General features: G+C 38.2%; 1 protein-coding gene across 19 annotated transcripts in view; it reads left to right on the forward strand.

Annotated features, from left to right (window-relative positions):
- The window catches only part of npas3 (neuronal PAS domain protein 3), an 835855-nt gene extending 828581 nt beyond the window's left edge, over positions 1-7274 (forward strand). For all 19 annotated transcript variants that reach the window (XM_062967540.1, XM_062967559.1, XM_062967568.1 and 16 more), the window contains 2 exons: positions 1504-1619; positions 2938-7274. In XM_062967540.1, the coding sequence (XP_062823610.1) occupies positions 1504-1619; positions 2938-4247 (1426 nt within the window). In that variant the 3' untranslated portion in view covers positions 4248-7274. The remainder of the gene's footprint in view (positions 1-1503; positions 1620-2937) is intronic.
- The last annotated feature ends 11256 nt before the right edge of the window (positions 7275-18530 follow it).

Consider the following 18530-nt stretch of genomic DNA (forward strand, 5'->3'; position numbering starts at 1 on the left):
CAAATATATTTATTCCTAACGTTTGAGCAAATCAATATTCAAGGCACTTGATAATGGAGACAAAATGTGGATATCCTACTTGAACTTGGTAGATGGATGGAAGGTTATAAAACACAAGTATACCTAGAATTCAATCTAAAGGCGGTGTAAATATCATCAGAATAGTGAAACAAATGGGAAGCTGAGACCTACAGCACAATATTTCATTATATCCAGTATAATTGTATTTATTCTTATTAAACAATAGCCCCATTAATGTCATAGTATTTGTATTTAATGAATACATTTATTTAACTAATATATTTCTTCTGTGGTGAAATTCAAAGTGGGACATAGAGAGGTGTTGGTAGCCTTTCATCAAGGCATGAAGCAGATCCAACCTTGCTTTACCAAAATCCTTTCACATGACACAATTATAGCACTAGGGTTTCACTTTAACTGACAAGGTTCCAACTAGGGATTTGCAGTTTAGAGACAGATATTTAGAGTTCTTAGCCAGAGAGCTCTAGTACCTCACCAAACTACAAATCCCAAGATTTCAGAGAATGCAACCATGGCTGTTAAAGTAGGATATGCAGCTGTTTCAGGTGCTCTAAGATATAATGGACTGCTGGCTATAACATTCTGAGAACTGTAGTCCAAAGCATACAGAGGGAAGACTAGTCTAAGAAATGCAAAAGGAATTATGTTTTGAAGTATTTTAAATGTATTTACAGTGCTTGCTTATAGGCAAGTCTCAATAGACTGGCAGAATATAATATTAATATTAATAATCTCATATAATTAACTCCATATGTTACAATTTAGTAGATGAACTATTTGCCTCTCAGGATGTCTCTTGTTAGAGGGCTCCTTGTCCTAGACACTGTGCAGCTATTCTGTCTACTTCTCCATAATGGGTTTTCTTTTGGGGGGGAAATAGAAGAAGGGGTGGGGACTTTGACTTGAATACTATGTCAGTTGGAGCCCTGCAAAAACAATGCACAAAGCAGGATGAGGGCATCCTAAAATCCTCAGCTAGAACTAGCCTTACAGAGAGAAAAAACACCTCTACCACAGAGTTACACAAAAGAAGAGATAGGGTACTCATAAGGTGCTGAGAAGATATAAAGGAATGATAAACAGTACACTCCAACAACAGGAGTGGCAAGGAGTACTGTTTCTATGTTGTTCACATGGACTACAAAGCAGAGATTAATTAGTAGACAGAAAGGAGAACATGAAACTTGATTAATCACAAATATTCTGGTACTGATATCTTAGCAGTAGCAGACATGGCGAGCAGTATAAATATTTGATGGCAGGTAGAATTACAAGCAGTCTCCATAAAACATCTGCTGTAAGGAACTGAAAAAAGATCTGTATGTTTTCATGTTTGCTTTGCTATGCTCTCTATTTGCATTTATGTTTTTGCTCCAGAGAGTTGAAAAAAAGAAAAAGAGGAATGTTTCACACATTGCTCCATAATGTTTGTGTTTATATTTGCCATATCTTCTTTTTCAGCAACCCAGAATACAAAGACACGCCAATGGATATTGCCCAGCTTCCTCATTTGCCAGAGAAAACCTCTGAATCCTCAGAGACCTCAGATTCTGAATCTGACTCAAAAGACAACTCAGGTAAACATAAGCATTCAATTTTGTGGCTGTTATTGTTGCTCTCCATCTTATAAGAGTGTTCTGTTCTTTGCCATGTATTGTTTTAAATCCTCCTTCAAATGATTATAACCAAGTCAGAATTATCAGTGGACCTTGCAGCATTCATTGATGGTACTACTAAATCATGGCACTGATGTTTGCCATTTGTGGTATGTTTTTAAAGTTGAAAAAATAATACTCATACTTTCTTGAATTAAAGTAATGTACTAATTGTGTGAGTATACTTTTGAATGCATTTGGAGGTCTTAAAACCCTTTTCTGTATGAAATATTTCATAATAGCAGTATAGGTTTGGTTTAGAACTGGGACAACATTTCTCAGAAAACATTTTTTACATTTTTGTTTGTTTTTGCCCTCCCCCTTCTTATCTACAGAAGAGGACATGTTGCCAAATATGTTCTGAATATCTTCTATCAATGTTTTGCTTTGGCCTTAATTCCCCTTCTCTCACACATACATGTGCATGCAATGCTCTGGAACAACACCAGGCTGGGAAAAATGTGGGGGATGCAAAATAGCGGCTCATCAAAATAGCCAACAAGGATCAGTCAGTCTTCAGAATGCTGATGTGACAAATTAATGGGGGGGGGGGGGGGGGAAGAGAGAAAGAGAAAGGAGAGGATGAAGAAGAAATAGACCTGATTATGCCTTTAACGAGCTTATTTTAAGTACTGTTCAAGCAAACTAGTGTTGCAGGAATAAGGTCAGACCTCCATGTCTATGGATTCTGCATTCACATATTCAACCATCCATGACTTGATACATTTCCATTCTTGTTTTGCACAGGAATCACTCTTTGTTTTTCCCTCCCTTCACTACATGCAATAGTCTTGTTTATTCACCTTTCTGCTGTATCAGCCTTTAGAGTAGTCAATGATACTCAGAGAAAAAGGTTGGTTTTCACAGTCAGCAGCAGCAGGCCTGGTGAAACTGTTATCACTGTTCCCCTTGATGGAATGTAACCAAATCTTAAGGGTTCTATATGCATTCCTATTTTAACGTATATGACAGAAGATTCTCCATTATCACTGCCAAGTTTGAACTGGAACAGGAGTAATGACAGCCCAAATTCCTTTTTGCTTTTATGCTTGCTAAAACAATAGTCTGACACTGCAGATAAAGAAGCACAAAGATACACTGAATTTGGTGTTTTTGCATTATCTTTATTGTTCTTGTTATTATTCTGTAATAATACGTCACTAGTAAAGGGGCCTTGAAATGTGCTATGAATCTCATGCTCCTCTTCTCAGTGATGTTTTTCACTTTTCTCTCTATTCAGAGGACAATGAAAATTCAAAGTCGGATGAGAAAGGAAACCAGTCAGAAAATAGCGAAGACCCCGAGTCAGATAGGAAGAAGTCTGGAAACCAATCAGATAATGAAATGAACTGTAATGAAGATGGGAACAGCTCCAGCAACCAGGACAGCAGAGACAGCGATGATAGCTTTGAAAACTCTGACTTTGAGAATCAAAAGGCTCCAGAGGATAGTTTTGGCACTCTCGGCTCTATGCAGATCAAGGTGGAACGATACGTGGAGAGCGAATCAGACTTGCGGTTACAGAATTGTGAATCATTGAGCTCAGACAGTGCCAAGGACTCAGACAGTGCAGGAGAAGGAGATGCCCAGTCTTCCAGCAAGCATCAAAAGAGAAAGAAAAGGAGGAAAAAGCAGAAAGGAGGCAGTGTGACCCGCAGAAGGCTATCAAGCACCTCAAGTCCAAATGGACTTGACTCAGCATTGGTGGATCAGCCACAGCTGCTCTCATCGCCAAACAGTGCCTCAGTGCTCAAAATCAAAACCGAGATCTCAGAACCTATCAATTTTGATAATGATAGCAGTATTTGGAATTACCCACCCAACAGAGAAATCTCAAGGAACGAATCGCCCTACAGTATGACCAAGCCCCCAAACTCTGAGCACTTCCCCTCCCCTCAAGCCAGCAGTAGTTTACATGTTTCCATTCCAGACTCTGTCCTCACCCCACCGGGGACTGAAAATACTGCCAGCCGCAAATCTCAGTTCAGCACCTCATCCAGCTCCGCCTTGGCTCCTGTATCTTCTGACCCTTTGTCACCACCTCTGTCCGCATCTCCACGGGACAAGCACCCAGGAGGACCCAGCACCTCCAACCCTTTGTTGTACACTGGGGATCTGGAAGCCCTTCAGAGGTTGCAGGCAGGCAATGTGGTCCTTCCTTTGGTTCACAGGGTAACTGGAACCCTTGCTGCCACCAGCACGGCTGCTCAGAGGGTCTATACCACTGGCACTATTCGGTATGCTCCAGCTGAAGTTACTTTAGCCATGCAGGGCAATCTTCTCCCCAATACCCACGCTGTTAATTTTGTGGACGTTAACAGCCCCAGCTTTGGACTCGATCCTAAAACACCGATGGAAATGCTCTACCACCACGTTCACCGACTCAATATGTCAGGACCATTTGGAAGTGCTGTGAGCGCGGCCAGTCTGACCCAAATGCCTGCAGGGAATGTGTTCACAACTGCCGAAGGACTGTTCTCCACTCTTCCATTTCCTGTGTACAGCAATGGCATTCATGCCGCACAGACACTGGAACGGAAGGAGGATTGAAATATGACCACATACTGTGTTCAGTGTTAAACTCTGAGGCATAGACTATATTTTAATTTTAGACCTTTAATTCTAGCACTTTGAATTTGAGCAGGTCAGCTTATTCACTCAATATGATGGTCCCATTTCATTCCCTTTCTCTTTAACTTGACTTATTCTTTAATGTAAAATATATTTTTTTATTTTTGCCTTCAGAGAGCTGAAGTACCAGTTGCCTGCCATTTCTTCCAAGATGTGTATTTTTTTCTTTGCATCTTAATTAAGATGCTTTTAATATGTGTATGCCTCTGCCATAGAATACTCAGTGTTGTGGTAAAGAGATTTTAAGAGTGACAACCATTGGGTTACTTCCGAACGATCTTGATATGATCAAGATTGAAAAAACAAGCATAAAACAATGTACCCTGTTTGACTAAGTCAAATGAAAGGGGGTTTTTTGTTCCTAATTCCTTTAAAAAATAGGGGATAGTATTTTAGAATTTTATGCAGAGTTTAATTCACTTTTTATGGTTAAGATTTTCTTACTTGCACATACAATAATTTGGATTCTTAAAAAGTTAATTTCTGGCCTGTGATTAGAATATTAAGAAGATGGACTAAATGTTAACTTAATTTCTAAAACCATGGTGCTATCATTTATTAATCTGTAATGTCTTCACACAATATGCAGCTTGTGGGCTGGGATTTTTGAAAGAATGTCTTCTGTGCTAGTCAATAGTCAGGTGCTGCAGTCTCCTTGGTTAGTTAAGACAAAAGCCCTCATTAACATTTGCTGCAGGACCTAATTTTTTACCTCCAAACTAACAAACATAGCCTCATATTAAATTTATATGGATCTGGAAGCCTTTTTTCTTGTTGTGAAAGCGCTGAAAATAGAACAAGAAAACAGCTGAATTGACTTGAGGATGTTTTTGGTTTTGTTTGTTTGTTTTAGATGTGTATTGTTTCTCGTTTTATTTTATTTTTCTCAGTGTGACTGAGGCTAATTTTACAACTTCCAAATAACACTTCAGAGTAAGGAAAATATATATATATTATATATTTAACATGTTTTTTATTTTTTCATTTAAAGTTATAGAGGGAAGGTTGTATTTTTATTTTTTTCCCATTGGTTTGTCTTTTGTAATCCCCCTCTCCTCCTCCTCCTTCTAGTGTTGAAGCCAATATGTTTTAACAAATGGGTTAATAAGCTTGAAAATAGATAACTGCAACTAAAAACTGCACATTAAGTAAAAACAGAAGAAAAGAAATCTCCTATTTTGTCTTTGTTGCCAGAAATCAATGTAGTGTCAAACACGCCAAATGACTGTCAAGTATAAATTCTTCTTCCACTCCATCTTTGGCAGCTGTTTGTTAAAGCATCTAATAACAGATGTGAGAACTGTAATGTGTACAATGTGTAAGTGTCCTTGGCTGTCAGTCCATTGCAGTTTCAATGTGTGTTACTATATGCAGTATATACTAAGCTAATGTAGTTGTTTTGTCCTTTGTCTTCTCTGTGCTTTATCTCTAGTCTGGAGTGGTAAAGTCCCATTCCTACAGTCCTAGTGAACCAGTGATTCTTGGGGGTTAGTGGTTTTTGTGTGGTGGCCTTCCTCTGTAACGTCACCTTATGCTGCTTCCACTGTCTGTATACCTTTTCATTTCTGCTGTTGCTTTGCTGTTGTGTAAACTCAGACCTCTCTCTCTCTCTCTCTCTCTGTCTCTCTCTCCCACTTCCATCCCTTCACCTTTTCCTCCCCTTTTTCTCTCTCTTTCTCCATTCTCAGAGATAAAAGACTCTTAACTAGCTCAAGGTTAATGGAGCCATTTTTCCCCACAGAGGAATTCTGGGTCTGCCTCGTTCTCACTGTGTGCATCACACAATGCACTAAAGAGTGATACTCAGATATATTAAACAAAGTGATGCCATATAGCCTCAGTTGTTAACATTTCCAGAGTCCCCTGTGCTCTAACTGTAAGTAGAGGGTGCATTTCTTTGGTTTTTCTCCCAAGTAGGTTAATGGCGTAATAGAGAGAGAGAGAGCAATTTCAAGTAAGGTAGAAAAATCCTTTCAAAGGTCAACCAGCATGGTTTAAAAGGAAGCTGAGCTTATGACTGTGATATATACATACATATATATTTTTGCATATATGTACAGTGTTAATATATTTCAGCTCAGTTGTTCTCAACCATTTAGGTAATACACTGTGTTAAGCCAGCCCCGGGTCCAGCTGGTTTAGAATCTGAGAGATAAGTCTGAAAAGAGTGAAATGGGACAATTCCCCCCAAAGGGTGTTGGGTGTCACAAATTTTGATAAATGGACTTTTAAAGGGTTAGATTTGAAGGATTTCAAAATAGATTTCAAAGGCAAGGGAAGCTGATTTGGGTTTACCTTTGGAAACTCTGCTCTAGCTATTGAACAATCAAAGGAGTGCACCTATCAGCTACAATTTTTAAAAAAACAGCTAGACAGCTGTTGTTGTTTTATTTTTTTTTATAAATGTTTCTGTGTTGTGTCAAGATGATTTCTGGTGATTTAAACTAACAGATAATCACAGCTGCTGTCTAAATCCATAGTGTTTAAAATTACAAAATGGTAAAAAAAACCTTCATTACCTGTGAAGACTGTGTCTGTGTTTTTAACTATTTCTTGTACAAATATATGAAATCTTTTATGAGGAGACTGGTGCCAAGTAGCTGAATAAAGGGGAAAGGGATTTTGTTCGTATAAATCTTAGCAGTGTTACCAACTCTACAATATATAAAAAAATTAAAATGTTAAAAAATGACAGCTATGGTACATTTATTTTGTGTTAACCTAACCGAATCTAACTTTCTGAGTGCCTGGCTTATTCGAAACATTTTTTTTCATTGATCATTGATAATGCTGCAAATCAGAAATGTACATACTTCATTTACAACAGGGTTCTTTTTATACTTTTGTAGATTCTCATACATGTCATACATGGTTGTCTTTATGTAACTTAATTTTTTTTCATCCCGCAGGTGCCATTTTCATAATAAACTTCTCTTGGATTTGTTACTATCTGGCATCATTTCTTTTACATATGATCATCCTGATTAATTAATGCTGGTAGTATTTGTTTGAGCAGGGTACCTTGTTTAATAATTTTCTTTGAAAAAGCTAAATGTTAAAAAAAAACGAGGGCATAACTAGATTATATTTTAAATCTTATGCGCTATTAAGAACCTATGTAGCTGCAGGCTAACAATGCTAATCCAAATACTACACTAAACGTGCCACCATCCTAAATTCTCAGCTACCTCAACTCATTATCATGTTGAGCATTTTATGCACATTATCAAAGCTGAATAACAGACCTGTAACAGTAACAATTACCAAGTATAAAAGGTGTGAATTTGTTTGGTTATTGCACACCAAGAGAGGGCAGCTTGCATACATTAATCGCAAAAAGAAGTTTATATTTTCATTTCTTATACCTGACATTCTTATAACCAAACTCTTCCGTCACTCATGCTCAATGTAGGTGCTTGATATATCGACAACTCTCTTACTTTGGACAGGAATACAACAAAGGTGTTGATTTCATGTGTTTCCATTGGCCAGGGTTTCTGGCAAACTGAGGGCAGAAGAGTTTGCCAGCAGAGAGAACAAAAACGTTGACTCCACAATAAAATGACATGGATGCTATAGGCCTTCAAACTCCATGGAATAATAGCCATTTAATAAAAGAATACAGTAGAAGTCGTCATGAAAAAGAGTTTGAATTTTATTTTATTTTGAGACACTAGAAGATAGTGTGTGTAAGATGACTGACTCTAAAAGTTAATATTTTGCTGTTTCACTCTTCTATTATCCTGACATTCCCCGATTAGAAAAAGTTCAACTGTGTGCTTTTTTACATTTTTTTTCTGCACTGCAATAGAGTAAGTATTATAACTGGTGCTGATTAATGACCAAAAATATCTTCATTATGTTATAACAGAATATGCAAAACAAGAAAACAATAAGGACAGTAATTTTGTGATTGGTGCATTGCTGTATTTAGTTTTACTATTTATTGCTTTTTAGCAAACCTTTTCCCTAAGGGTCACCATCTCTTCCCCAATTAAATTCACAACTCTGCAAGACAAGTTAGACATACTGGCTGGTTCAAAGTCATCCAGTGGTTGACTATTTGAATTTGAGAATCCTTGCTATAGGGTGCCAGTATGGTGTAGTGGTTAGATTGCTGGAATAAGACTCCAAGAACCCAGAGTTCAACTTCCCCGTCAGCCACTTTGGAAAGATCATATTCTCTCAACATCAGAAGAAGGCAAGGGCACGTCTCATCTGAACAAATCTTGCAAGAAGATCCCTTGATAGGGTCTCCTTATGGTGGTCATAAGTCACATATGTCTTGAAGGTAAACAACAGTAACAAGCGACAATACCTGATTTAAGGGCACACAAACATATACTGTATGTACACAAGTATAAGTCTATACATTTTAGTCAAAAAATTGACCCTGAAAATCTGAGTCAACTTCTACATGGATCAGTGTAAGTACTGATTTTTTAAAGGAACAATCCCTTTGTGTGAGTAGAGTGGAAAAAGCTTCATCTGTTCCAGGAGAACCTGAAGGAAGCACTGTCTTCCTATCCTTAGTCCATAGCAATGTCACTTCTGGCTCTTATGAATGCCAGGGCAAAAAAATAACAAGTTGGAGAAGGCAACTGACCCCTTGAGGTGACACTGCCCACCCCATGGAATGACCCTTGACTTATCCATGGATCCCATCAAAATTCATAATTTTAGTCCCCAAGCCTGCCCTCGACTAATACATGAGTATATATGGTACATGTTTTGAGCATTATGTTAATATACATACGTCATCTACAACTTCTCATGGATCACACTCCAGAAAAGTCTTTTGTGGTTTTTAAGAGAAGCTGATTGACCCACTCTTGAGCTAAATGCAAAGCCACCTCTCTCTTTGGCCTACATCCGAAGTTTTTGTGCTAAGAACCAACACAATTACCCTTTTGCTCTTCCTCAAAGCCCTCTTGAACTGTTGAAAAATCCACCCTGAAATGTTTCTCAAACTTTGAGTATACCAAAGCCTACTCAAATGTGGACTACCAATAAGATTCAGGTCAGTGCTTCTATGCATACAATTAAGGTAGAAGATATGCACCATCTATATGACTTTGTATATAATGTAACTTTATATATAATGTATATAAGAGGAACTAAGAAACCTGGTTACTGAATTGCAAAGAGGCGAAATGGGGCACCAGCAAAAATGCCTAATGTGCATTGATACCTGTTGCTCATCAGTATTAATATACTGATGTGAAGTGCATCAGGGTTCCAATTTTAATTCTCGTTGTTCACCGAGCCTTAACACATATAGGACCCTTTTTTTTGGCTCTGCTACATATTAACATAATACCGTAGAAGCCCAGAACTGGATGTAGAGCTGTACAATTGCAGTTCCAATTGCAATTAGGCCCGGGCTGTGGTGCAGGCGGGAGAGCAAGCCAGCTGCAATTAACTGCAATGAATCACTCTGACCAGGAGGTCATGAGTTCGAGGCCCCTCGGAGCCTGTGTTTGTTTGTCTTTGTTCTATGTTAAAAGGCATTGAATGTTTGCCTATATGTGTAATGTGATCCGCCCTGAGTCCCCTTTGGGGTGAGAAGGGCGGAATATAAATGCTGTAAATAATAAATAAATAAATAAATAAATAAATAAATAAATAAATAAATAAATTCCTATAAACACAAGTCCACTTACAAAAATGCAATGCCCCAGCAAGATTCTGGCCATGGCCTAAACCAGGATCCCACTTATCCATTGCTTGGGGAGAAAGTAATATACCACCAGAAAGTTGGAAGAGGGAGAGAGAGGGGGGGGAGAGATTTGCATAAACTTTGTACATGCTAATTGATATGTCCCTATCAAAATCTTAAGAGTAGTTGCAGTAGTTTCAACCTATCCCAATAGCGAGAAAGGCTATAAGATGAGCAGTGATCCTGGTTCAGGCAATTACATAGGGGAAGGAAATGAGGCCATTGCCCATCTAAAAAAGAATTCTACCTCCCCATTGAGATTTTCTGTCAGCTTCCAAATTTCCAGCACTGCAATAACTTAAAACCTCAGTTGAGCATTTACAAATAAAGACCAAGATACTGTAAGAGAGATGTAGCCACAATGTGATATAGCTACAATCTGCCTCCAGTTCGCCTCCCTAAAACCCTCCTTCAAAACCAGACAGCTGTACCAATCACTGGTAAGCAGAAGACTATATAGTCCCATACTGCCAAAGAGTCATGGTGTAATAAACAGCTTCAGGGGTCCCTATAAGATCCTTTCATAATTGCTTCTTAAAGCATGGTTTGTATGCAGGAAGTATCATCTATAAGTGACCCAATAGCTAGTGCAACCAAACTCCTTCAGATGAGTTATTAATGTAAACAGTTATCAATATCTCGCTCTCTTCAATGCTAGAAATGTGGGGAGTGAAGAAAAATTTCATATGGTACAGCAGAATTTCTGTTAGGGTAGCAATTCTATCATTTTGCTACCACATCGCCCATACCTTGGCCTGCTTCATCTGTTGTCCAGATGTTAATGACTGGTGAACCTTGTAAGGACTCTCTCTCTCCCTTTGCAATCAATCCCTACCATTGGACTAGACTGGTCCTACCATTAGACAGAATGAGGTGGCAATCTCAGGAACAGTTGCAAAGAGGCAGCAATAAAGCACTAGAGGAGATAGATGCATACCATTCTACTTACCCTGAGTCACATACCCTTGCTGTCTTCAACATTATCAGCACTGAAGAAAGATTGAACTGTAGGTTCAGCAGACTTTAGAACTGGGATCCGCAAACATTTCATGGTTTCTCAGACTGTTGGGGGCCCGGACTACAGCTTGAAAAAAAACATAAATCAATTTCTATACACACTGCACATATCTTATTTGTAGTGCAAAAAAATGAAAGAACAATACAATATTTAAAAAGAAGAACAATTTTAACCAACATAACCAGCATTTTAATGGAAAGTGTGGCCCTGTTTTTGGCCAATGAGATAGTCAAGTTAATTAGAATTGTTGTTGTTTTTGTGTGCCTACAAGTAGTTTCAGGCTTAGGGTGACCCTAAGTCTAAAGTTTAGGACAGTGCCAGGCAATTGAGCTTGGAGGGCTGCATCTGGCCCACGGGCCTTAGTTTGGGGGTCCCTGCTTTAGAACAAAGAATGGCAGGGAATACAACCATCTTGCTGCCAGAGCCAAAACATGACCTCAAATAGGAAACATGTTCAAATAAAGGAATGCCCTTTGATAGTCCTAACAGGGAATTACGTATGATCTGTAAGTCAAAATTCTAATTCAGACATGTCAGTGGTCAGGTTTCAGATCTGTATCCAGAAGGCTGTGGCAGACAATATGGGCTTAGGTACTGCATCTGTAGAACTTTTCCCCATCTCACCTCACTCAAACCCCATCTATCTGATTTTGACTGGAATCATGGTGGGCCATTAGCCTTCTGACACAAATGGCTTGACTTTTCAGCCAGCATGCACAACAGTCCACAATGTTACCAAATACCAAAATGACATATTAGCACAGCTCAACCTTCTTTTTTCTGACTCTGAATCCTTCAGTCTTGTTTACCAACCCATAAAGTTACAGTCTCATAGTGTTATGTTACTATGATTCTCGATGGGATATTGGCTCTCAACAGGATTTCAACTATAAATAATGAGGAGCACGATTTCTACTGAAGTTCAAAGGCATGTAATTAGAGATATATTCAAAATTAAATTTCAAAGCTTTTGCGTTATAAGGTATTTTAAGAACATCATTTGGGAAGTCTTGTATTTCCTGATAAGCAGAACAATTGTATCAATACAGGAATAATGGTCACCCTTTTGCTTTGTGTTTTGGGGAAGTGAGGTAATCCATGCCTTTCACCTCATCAGTTTATAGTCTCACATGTATAAAGTCAGAGGAGGCACCAGATCCTGCCTGATCTTGGAAGCAAAGAATAATCAGATATTATTAGTACTTGGATGGCAGGGTGGCCAAGGAATACCATGTGCTGGAGACTATATTTCAAAAGAATGGCAGACCACCTCTACGTATCCCTTACCTATAAACCTTATTAAATTCATGGGGTTGCCATATGTCAACAGGTGACTTGAAAGCACATATACACAGAATCAGAGGAGAATCAATGAGTTACCTAGAGCTAAATGTGTGACATGAGACAAGGACTGAAGATATGAAACCTTTGGTTTGTTTCAGTCTCTAATTTGACATCCCTTTTCCTAAAGTTTGTACTCATCCCTTCCCAACTTCCAAGCTATTTTGGCCTCACATTTTTGGAGACAATACTACCAACAATGAAGAAGCAAAAGAAATTGAATTCTTTAGACTCCTCCTCCAACAACTACAACAGAGTAACATATGTTACAATTAGGCTTAGTAAGTATTAATTTCTGAACTTTCAAAGATTTCCCATGGATGGCCTCTTTTCTGTGTTAAGATAGCGCTATGTATTCTGACATCTGTGAAATGACAGAAATGAATTGCTTTTGGGGGAACTTCACTTACACATTCTTGTTTCCATATCTATAAGAAAAAAATTATAGGATCAGATTGAAACAAAATAAAGTACTTTTTGGATTACAGTTCACAGATTTTCCCAGTAATGTGTTCTTGTTGGCTGTGGATTCTAGATGCTCTAGCCTTTAAAAAAAACTTTTCTGAGTTCTGAATAAGGTTAACAGGTCAATGAGTGAACAGATGGATCAGAATATGTATGCAGTTTAGTTAAAAACTGATCAGATACAGTAAGAAGCTACTCCCACAAAAGAAAATAGAGAAATGAAAAAAACACCAGACAATTCGGTCCACAATTCACTTTGTTGACAGTTCCTATCTCCTGTGATCTGAGACTTGATTCTGAATAGCTGCTCAGAGATGGCACTGATATACTATCTTCTAAGACCAGGCTGAAGTGCTTGCAAGAGAGACTTGACAGGGTGGTCTTGGCATCTTTGAAAAATTGAACTGGGAAAAACCTTTTGAAAGATTAAAAATATAGCATTTCCTCACATCCATGGCAAGGTGATTGTATCAGCACCAACTGTGAAACACTACAACTGACAGTGAGCTTATTGGTATAATTCAGTACGTTAACACTGCTCCTTACACAACCTACACAGCACTTCCATTAATATGGGAGGAGGTGTTTAAGGGTGGGAAGTGGTGCTTGTTGGCAATTGACATAATTTAATTAACTATATGATAATAACTTTTGTATATGAACTTTGTGTGATTTTATAAGAAAATGGGATGCCAAAGGAACCTCAGCCTTCTAGGTATGAGCATAAATGACATTAAGAAACAAAATCACAGAGACTGAACCTTACGCTATGAAAAGTGATGCAAGAAACATGAGGACAAGCATATATACAATTAAATGTAGAGGCAACATTATACTCTCTTTTAACTAGCTGCTGATTTATCACACTCACACAATCTAAAATATTTTCAGTCATGCTAACAAAAAAATACTTCATTTCAGAAAACTTTGCCCATTAGGAAAAAACTGCAATGGAATCAAATGGAGGCAACTCAGAATTCGTCAAGAGATGGGTTTAAGAAGGCTGAAGTAGGGAAGGAAGGTTTAACTGAGCTGATCAATTTTTTGCACAGAGTGAGACATTGAAAATCATTTGAACGTATAATGCATATATTTGCTGTATTCTTATTGCATTGATAATGTTGCCTTTGTCTTTGAATGCCTAAACTGTGGCTGTAAATGCTCAACTAACGTTTTGCATTGCTGCAATACTAGACATTTCAGGAGTGAAGGAAAAATTCTCTTGGAGGTGCTGAATTGGGGGGGGGGCATTGCCCCATCCAAAATGGTGTAATGGTTTGAACATTGAACTATAACTCTGGAGATCAGGATTCAATTCCCTGTTTGGTCATAAAAACCATTGGGTGACCTTGGGTTAATCACACACTCTCACCCCACAAAAACCTCAGGGTTGTCATATTGTTATGAACAATTTGAAGGCAAACAACAACAACAACAGCAGCAGCAGCAGCAGCAGCCACCCTTAGGTACACTCATAATGGGATGTTAATTTTCCCCAAACATAATAGTGAGATAAAAGCAATTTAGTCTATATTCTTCTGAAGCAGAACAATAGAAAGGTTCAGAGCTCAAAAGAGTCAACTTGTCCACCCACCCAAAATTCAAAGCTACCATTCTTGTATAGTCTATAATACACCAAGAAGAGGAACAGCTTTTGTTTTCATCCTCTGTCCAGAATGAGCCCATAGATTGTGGAGGAAATGACAGGAGCAGGATGCCGTAGTAACCTTCCCTCAACAGAATTAGCATTCCCTTGATGGATTCTTGATTTATGTGTTTATCTGTGTGCTCTGCATAATAACAAAAGTTCAATCCCTTGGCCTGTTAAAATCAATCAGCACCATCCTAAATACTGGCGTTAATGGTGCCTAGATTTTATGAAAAGTCATTTATTTATTTATCTTGAAAAATATGCAATACAAAATTTAGAGGCACAAATGCACTTATGAAATTCATTGTGTTTAGACATTATACATGTGGGCAGAATAGACATATGAGGTTGCATACCGGTATTGTTCTGTCATTGTTTCCTTTGCACTGTATGCATTATGGAAGTGCCCCTACTGTATATGATTCAGGAACTGGAGGACTATGGGTTAAGGTCTTTTTTTTAGGGTCAACAATAAATAGCCTTTCCATACTACGTTCTTGAAATCTTTAGTTGTACACTATGATGCATATTACATACTCCTGTGTGATCTGTAACCATTACCACTATGTCCAGTGCCTATTACTGAGCCAATTTGATATCCAATTGAGTATTTCACCATCAATGCTCTACCTGCTAACTTTATAAATGAATCTGTTGTATGGTACCATATTGAAAGTCCTTTCAAGTCCAAGTAAATTATGTCTAGTTCTTCACTCTTGTCCACTTTCATTGCCACTTCCTCAAAGAAATGAATCAAGTTTGTTAAGAATGACATCCCTTTGGTAAATCCAGGCTGACTATCTCTAACCAATCTATATTAGATTGGCATTAACTCTAGACTCAGAAGGGACCCGCTACATAAATAGGATGCTTCACCAGTGAGGATGCTTCACCAGTGGCTGAAACAGCCAGTAGTGCCCAGGAATCTATTTTATCATCTAGGGGCTGTAAACCTCAATCTGTTTGATTGGTAGATTAATCAACAAAAGCTTATGGGGCCAATTTTTATCAAAGGGCCATAAAGTTAGGGTATAACATGCATTTAAATGCCATTTTGATTCTTGCTGCAATGCAAGTCAAAAAAAGAAAACCTGATGGGTCATAAGGTGAGTACACATCTAATAAATAAATATAGTATGATCCCTATATCCACTGGAGCCATGATTTCATTTATTGACGTCTGACAAAATAAGTCTTCTTTAGGTATTTTCTAGGTCTCCTAAAGTGACCCTATGGTACTCTTAGGCCAGAAATCCTTCATTTCAAACAGATACACGATTATACTATGTAACACAAGTTTTGTTCCTGAGTTACAAATGTCATCTCCTAATATTTTTCTATCTTAAAAACATAGAAAAGGTTTATTAAACTGCAAAAACTTTGCTTTTGCAGGACATCCTGCAGCACATTTTGCTATAGTTTTTCAATGAATATCTCATAAAGTCTCGACCAATTCAACCTAGTTTGTGGCAGCCACAAAAATGAAGTTTCTAGAGTATAACAACAACTTTCAAAGTAAGTACTGCACAATTAAACAGGAAATAACATTTTCAGACCAGGAAGAGAACATGTTCAAATTTTGTTACATAATGTTATTGGTGGTTTTCCGTAGCCACTTGAAGTCTGGGAATATATCCCGCACATTTCAGAATCATATTGCTATTAAGAGTGACTGGTATCTTTCTTTTAAAAAAATAGATTCCCTTCAATATGGTAAGAATTTCAATCATATAGAGATTTAACCGTTGGCTCAAACCAGTTGTGCAATGGAAAGGCATGGTCAGTATACTTTATCACAATGTAGATTACGTAACTTTATGTTTACTTAGGGATGTAACAGAAGTGGTAAGAAAACCCATTAGTGAATTGGGAAGATGCATAATGTGATACTGAAAAAGACATCCCAATGTGCATTTGTGGTCCCAGTGCACATGGTCCCAATACACATTGGTCACTTCACTGGCTCTCCTATATAGTAACATGACCACAGCCCTACTAGATATGGATGTTGGGTAATACTTGCAACCTGCAACCAAATAATAATAATAATAATAATAATAATAATAATAATAATAATAATAATGCTTTACGGAAAATCAGAAACAGAAATCCAATCACTGACCAACACAGTCAGAATCTTCAGCACTGACATTAGTATGGAGTTCGGCCTAGACAAATGTGCCACAGTGGCATTAAAGAAAGGGAAAATTACTCACAGTGAGGGCATAGAGATGCCAAATGGACAAACCATAAAATGCAATCAGCCTGAAGCCTATAAATATCTAGGCATACTACAGTTGGACAATATCAAGCATGGGCATGTGAAAAATGTGGTCAGCAAAGAATATATCCAAAGAGTCAGAAAGATTTTGAAGAGCAAATTAAATGGCGGAAATACGATCAAGGCTATCAACACCTGGGCCATACCCATCATTAGATACACTGCTGGAATTGTGAACTGGACACAAGCAGAACTATTTGATCTGGACAGAAAAATAAGAAAACTGATGACAATCCACTACTCATTACACCCACATAGTGATGTCGACAGACTTTACCTGCCCAGAAAATCAAGAGGCAGAGGGCTTTTTCAAGTGAAACAAACGGTAGAGAAAGAGAAACATGCCCTGGCAGATTATGTGAAAGGCAGTCAAGAACCAACATTGAGGGAAGTCAATAGTAGTAAACTGCTTCCAGTGCAATAGACAAAGAGTGAATATCGTAAAAACACAATCCAGAGCAGAAGAGAAAACTGGTGAAAGAAGGCTCTCCATGGACAGTTCCTGGAAAAAAAATTGACAGCCAAATTGACAAAGAAAAAACATGGCTGTGGCTCACAAATGGAACTTTGAAAAAGGAGACAAAGGGCCTGATTCTGGCAGCCCAAGAACAAGCCATTAGAACCAATGCCATCAAAGCCAAAATTGAAAAGTCGACGACAGATCCCAGATGTAGACTGCCAGGAAGCAGATGAAACAATAGATCACATCCTCAGCTGCTGCAAGAAGATCGCAGACAGACAGACTACAAGCAGAGACATAACACCGTTGTTCAGATGATTCATTGGAACTTGTGCCACAAATACCATCTGCCTGTGACAAAGAACTGGTGAGATCACAAGCCGGAAAAAGTTACAGAGAATGAACATGTCAAGCTACTCTGAGACTCCCGAATTCAGACAGAGAGAGTTTTGAAGCACAATACTCCCGACCTCATGATCCTATTAAAAAACAAAATATGGATTGTCGATGTTGCAGTCTCAGGTGACAGCAGGATTGAAGAGAAACAACTGGAAAAGCTGACACGATATGAGGATTTAAAGATCGAATTGCAAAGACTGTGGCACAAGCCAGTCAAGTTGGTCCCAATGGTGATTGGCACACTGGGTGCAGTGCCTAAAGACCTAGGCCTGCACTTAAACACAATCGGCACTGACAAAATTACTATCTGCCAGCTGCAGAAGGCCACCTTACTGGGATCTGCACGCATTATTTGCCGATACATCACACAGTCCCAGACACTTGGGAAGTGTCCAATGTGTGATCCAATACAACAGCCAGCAGAGTGTCTACTGTGGACTCATCTTTTTGTGTTTCAAATAATAATAATTGTATTTCTTACCCATCTCTTCTCGTGACTCAAGGTGGGTTACAGCATAATTAAAACACATAAATATTGTAAAAAATATATAAATATACATATTAAAATGTATTTCTATAAAAGATACATATTAAAATACACAGAACAGAGATTAAACACAAGACACAAGTTTAAAATTCATGCTTAAAAGTAGCAGGGTATGCCTGCCAGAAGAGATCGCCCTTCTGTTTTTAAATTCTGGTACAAATCATGAGCTCAGAAGATGGTTTCTCCCCATCTCCTGTCCCCCGTTTCTAAACATTTCTTTAAAAAATTCCCTGACGAAGCATCACGGACAACAGGCAGAAGTCTGTTTGCATTGTTTGGTGGACTCTGTGATGCTTAATCAGTGAGCTGTTTTAGAAATGT

This window comes from Anolis carolinensis, chromosome 1, assembly GCF_035594765.1.
Source record: "Anolis carolinensis isolate JA03-04 chromosome 1, rAnoCar3.1.pri, whole genome shotgun sequence".
Taxonomy (NCBI): domain Eukaryota; kingdom Metazoa; phylum Chordata; class Lepidosauria; order Squamata; family Dactyloidae; genus Anolis; species Anolis carolinensis.